The sequence below is a fragment of the Procambarus clarkii genome, chromosome 5 (genome assembly GCF_040958095.1).
Source record: "Procambarus clarkii isolate CNS0578487 chromosome 5, FALCON_Pclarkii_2.0, whole genome shotgun sequence".
Lineage (NCBI taxonomy): Eukaryota > Metazoa > Arthropoda > Malacostraca > Decapoda > Cambaridae > Procambarus > Procambarus clarkii.
The window spans coordinates 34,311,353-34,316,894 of NC_091154.1; the positions used below are offsets into that span (position 1 = coordinate 34,311,353).

At 46.4% G+C, this 5,542-nt stretch overlaps 1 protein-coding gene across 1 annotated transcript in view; it reads right to left on the reverse strand.

The window, feature by feature from the left end:
* LOC138351618 (uncharacterized) overlaps positions 1-4,060 on the reverse strand; it is a 20,992-nt gene extending 16,932 nt beyond the window's left edge. The window contains exons 1-2 of the mRNA XM_069303612.1: positions 3,997-4,060; positions 3,227-3,349 (exon numbers count right to left, since the gene is read on the reverse strand). Of these exons, the coding sequence (XP_069159713.1) occupies positions 3,227-3,349; positions 3,997-4,060 (187 nt within the window). The remainder of the gene's footprint in view (positions 1-3,226; positions 3,350-3,996) is intronic.
* Between the last annotated feature and the right edge of the window lie 1,482 nt (positions 4,061-5,542).

Below are 5,542 nucleotides of genomic sequence, written 5' to 3' on the forward strand. Positions count from 1 at the left end.
ACATGAAGTATACGAGTACACACAGGTAAACTAAAATACACACACTGGTGCATATACACAGACTCGTGTATACAAAGGTGCACCATGTAAAAGTTTACAGGATACTGAAAACTAATCACGCTTGTTTCAGCATATTAACTTTTTTCTTTCTTTTTTTTTTTTTTTTTAAATGCAGTCCCCTATCCATTTAGACGAGATAAATCCTCCAGTTAAAGCCCCTACCACATACTAGCTGTATTAAATCCACATTCCAGCGATTTTCTGATCGATTTATTTAACCTGTGTTGGGATTTTTTTTTCTCTACCCTGTCAAGGGATTTTTTGTCCAGTCAGGTTTTTTTTAGCAGTATTGTTGCGGGCTCGAATGACTGAATGTTGAATCTTGATGGATTGTGTGTGTGTGTGTGCGTGCTTTTTCCCCGCCTGTAGTGAATGAGGGTGATTGAATGAGGAATGAAGTAGAGTGAATGTAGAGAATGAGGATTTTCAGCTAGGTTTTGGAGTAACGTGAGTTGTCACGTAGGTTGTCAAGGCTTTGGAGGGGGGGGGGGGGGAGGGGGGGGGAGGGGGGGGGGGGGAGGGGGGGGGGGCTGACGGTTGAGTTGACAGCGCTTGGATTCGTATATAGTCCTAAGGTTTCGGGTTCGATCTCCGGTGGAGTTGGAAACAAATGCCAAGGAATGCCGTGTCTTTAACTAGATGTGACTGAAATGCCACTGAGGTTGTGAGGTCCGTGTACTTGTTATCAATGATGATAAATGATATCATTGATGTACAATGATAACATTGTACCTGAATGTTATCTTCAATATAAACTACTGTACTTGGGACACACCACAGAACAACACCTCCACACAGCTCCTCTACGGCCAGACTCGAGTCATAACTTCGTGTTATTCTGGGCTAGATAACGCCACTGGCTGTTATCTCTCTAGCTAAACTAATGGAACATGAATACCCGGTCTACAAACTTTGGTGTTAAATCATCGAACACTGAACTGGCTATAATCTTTGGTTTGAAAGCGTGAGATTCAACCATGTAATTGGATCTCGTCTTGAGCATCGAGGAATTGCATGACCTGACGACCTCTTGACATGACCTGTCTGTCTGGATGTGGTCACGTCACCTCTTGAAAGCCTTCCGGTTTCTTCTTTCCGGTTTCCGTAAAATGGTTTCTTTTGTCGTTCTCAAGTTTTCCATCGGATATGCTCTTCAAGTTGTGAATAAAAATGGTTACCATTGTTTCTTTCTTGTAATTCAGAAGAACATTCGGAAGGAAAAACACACGGAGAGCACACACTGGAGAAGAACACGGAGAGAGAGAGCACACGATAACACGTCCATTAGTTTACGAAGCCTGGACACACGGACCAGTGTTCCTCAAGCGTTTACACGACCACTTACGAAACCTGTACATCCTTCCCTCCAGTCATGGCGGCTTTAACATATATTAAACAGTTTATGACACTACATTATGATGTAGTTTACAACAATAACAACTTTGGATTGTCAAGTTTCGTAGCTCGTAAACCGTTTGATGTAAAGTACGCCGCCATATGATCACTGGAAGATGTACAGGTTTCGTGCACGATTGCCTATGGGTTGATTTTAAAAGATAATATATTCAACTGTACCCCTGCGCGTTGTGAGTATGGATCAGTGTGTGTGTGACTCGCGCGTTGTGAGTACCTGAAGAGAATGATGAATGAATCTATCATTCTTTGTTTACGTTCTGGCGGTGGTCTTTAAACTCAAGGGACTTGAATACGAATGATGGTCACTACACCGAGGCCTGAGTGAATGATGGAAGGGGTTATCTTGAGATCTTGAGATGATTTCGGAGCTTTAGTGTCCCCGCGGCCCGGTCCTCGACCAAGCCTTCAACCCCAGGAAGCAGCCCGTGACAGCTGACTAACACCCAGGTACCTATTTTACTGCTAGGTAACAGGGGCATAGGGTGAAGGAAACTCTGCCCATTGTTTGATGTTAAATTAAGTTGGTTTCCAGCCCGGAAGGGGATCAGGATAAGGATTTGGGATGGGACGAGGGGTAAGTGGAGTGGTGTCCAACCACTTGTGGACGGTCGGGGATTGAACGCAGACCCGCGTGAAGCCAGACCGTCGCTCTATACCGTTTAGCCCAAGTGGTTAGGTATCTAGTGCGAGATGCGTATGCATGCGTTCGCAGTAGTTTAGTGCTCTGCTGGAATGAGTCGGGATAGTTTGGTAGTTTCATAAACACTTTATTGGTTAAATCCGTACACTTTTGTACGTACCAGGAGGGTCGAAAGCGGGAACCGACTGGTGGTAGTAATTGGTGGTGATCCCCGGTGGTGATTAGTGGTGGTGGTGGTAGTTGGTGGTAGTTGGTGTGATAGTGGTTGATAGTTGTGGTGGTATTATGTGGTTAGGAAAAATCTTTGACCTTGGGCTTTAAACACACTCACGCACACACACACACACATGCATATGTTCTAGTAATTAACATATTTGTATGCAAATTGCTCGTCAACATGGACTCCGGTGGTTAATAGCTAAAATCACCTCCCGTCACGCTTTATTGCTGAACTTTAGTTAATGAAATGTTCTTGCTGATTTGTGATCCCTCCCCCCCCCCACGTACCTTAGGTCGACTCTCCAGTAAATGTATGTAAATGTCGACCCAGCTCCACTCTGCTCCTGTCATGTCTGCCACACAACTCTGCGTCTGGCGGTCGTAATGGTAGTTGTAAACTGGAGCAACACTTTTGCTCGCCTGCTGATGTGTGGGTAGTGGTTTCCCTGTCTGCCTGCTTGCTTATCTGCCTGCTTGCTTGTCTGCTTGTCTGCCTGGCTGCTTGCTTGTCTGCCTGCTTGCTTGTCTGCTTGTCTGCCTGGCTGCTTGTCTGCCTGGCTGCTTGTCTGGCTGGCTGCTTGTCTGGCTGGCTGCTTGTCTGCCTGGCTGCACGCTTGCCTGCCTGCCTGCCTGCCTGCCTGGCTGGGCCTGCCTGCCTGCCTGGGCCTGCCTGCCTGCCTGCACGCTTGCCTGCCTGCCTGCCTGCACGCTTGCCTGCCTGCCTGCCTGCCTGCCTGCCTACTGAACCTCAGCTGTGCCCTGTCACCACGCGAGCTACTCTAAAGTTTCCTCATAACTGCAAAAAATTTACCACATAAACATTTTACTCCAAAACTCGTTATGAATCCATAAAGTTGAGGCGGTTTTGGAAGCTTGGAGAAGAATAGATACCCCTGTTGATGAGTTTGTGGCCGCCCTGCAGCGGAGGTGACCCATTCTCCCCCTGTGGTATACCCTGCTGCTCCTGTTGTGGAGGTCGCGCCCCCTTTCCCCGCGCCTCTGTGGAGTCCTCTCCTGTCGAAGAAGATGGAGGGCACTGGTTTTAATCACCGTCACACAAGCCTCAAGGGCCTCTGGCATCTAGGTGATTGGTAGTAGTGGTGGTATGTTAAGTGCGGCTTAGTAGTTGTTACTACCACGATCCCTGGCTGTAACGTTATCACCTCGTGTAAATCTTGCGTGTGGTGTGTGTGTGTGTGTGTGTGTGTGTGTGAGTGTGTGTGTGTGTGTGTGTGTGTGTGTGTGTGTGTGTGTGTGTGTGTGTGTGTGTGTGTGTGTGTGTGCGTGTGTGTGTGTTCACAACAGTGCTTCCCTTTGTCTCCGTGTTCTTAATGGATTTACTTGTGCTGGCTTATATGTGCTTTCAGGCTCGAACTCGTGTTTCTAAACCTTGACTTTTAGACTTGTTTTCTCGTTTGGATACAACTGTACTAAATAAGTACTTTCCGGCATCTGTAATGTGTCTAGTTCTCATTTTGCTTGTCATCGATTTGAGCATTGCATATTAGTCTACTTTGTCATGTCCATTTAATCCCTTAAAACGTATGTCGTTATCATGTCTCCCCAGCCCTCCCCACTCAGTCTCTCCTGCGTGGTGAGTTTTTGTATTCTTTAGGTCTAGGGTTTCATGCTGGGATTGCATTCTTAAGAGTTGGTCTTACTTAGGTTGTGTATACTGAACGTTCGGTCATTCAGTTTTCTGAAGGCTGCTCGGATGTTGGTCATTTTGGCATATTCCGCTATGATAATACTGTGTGCTAACTGGTTCGGCTATCTGATGCTCTTCAAACATGTCTATGCTCAGATTACTGCTCCCTCGCCATCATGGCTGGCTCCTTGTCTCCTCCACGCAGGGCACTATGACCTTCCCTTAGGGCTCGACAAGCCTACCTTCAGGGCACAATAACCGTTCCCTAAGGGGCACCACAACCTCTTCACACATACGTCTGCACCAACAGTAGGTCCTTTGTGCAATGGTGGCAGCGGTGGGATCGCCTTAATTGTTAATATGTTAGCGTGTGTGGCAGTTGGGACGCGGGGCAAGAGTGATGGGGGCAGTCTGGGCTCCTTCCCGTCTCCTCCGACAATCAGCCAGCCAGGAATGTGGATTAATGTCCCCACACTGATTTACTTGGGTTATATAGGCAATATTTTGTGCGAGGTATGACGCGTGCGTGCGTGTGTGTGCGTTTGTGTGTGTGTGTGTGTGTGTGTGTGTGTGTGTGTGTGTGTGTACTCACCTAGTTGTACTCACCTAGTTGTGTCTGCAGGATCGAGCATTGACTCTTGGATCCCGCCTTTCGAGCATCGGTTGTTTACAGCAATGACTCCTGTCCTATTTCCCTATCATACCTGGTTTTAAAATTATGAATAGTATTTGCTTCCACAACCTGTTCCTGAAGTGCATTCCATTTCCCCACTACTCTCACGCTAAAAGAAAACTTCCTAACATCTCTGTGACTCATCTGAGTTTCAAGCTTCCATCCATGTCCTCTCGTTCTGTTACTATTCCGTGTGAACATTTCGTCTATGTCCACTCTGTCAATTCCTCTGAGTATCTTATACGTTCCTATCATGTCCCCCCTCTCCCTTCTTCTTTCTAGTGTCGTAAGGCACAATTCCCTCAGGCGCTCTTCATACCCCATCCCTCGTAGCTCTGGGACGAGTCTCGTTGCAAACCTCTGAACCTTTTCCAGTTTCATTATATGTTTCTTATATGTTATATGTTGTATATATGTTTCTTCTTTCTTTCATTATATGTGTGTGTGTGTGTGTGTGTGTGTGTATGTATGTATGTATGTATGTATGTATGTATGTATGTATGTATGTATGTATGTATGTATGTACTCGCCTAATTGTTGACCAGACCACACACTAGAAGGTGAAGGGACGACGACGTTTCGGTCCGTGCTGGACCATTCTCAAGTCGATTGTGATTCTCATCGCCTACTCGCCTAATTATTTGCGGAGTTGGGTGGGTGGGTGTTGAGCTACAGCTCTTTGGTCCCGCCTCTTAACTGTCAAACAACTTGTGTACAAGTTCCTGAGTCTGTTGGGATCTATCATATATACATTTGAAAGTGTGTATGGTGTCTGCCTCCACCACCACATCACTTCCGAATGCAATGTATTTATTAATTACTCAGACTGATAAAATTCTTTCTAGTGTGTCTGTGGCTCATTTGGGTACTTAAGTTCCACCTGAGT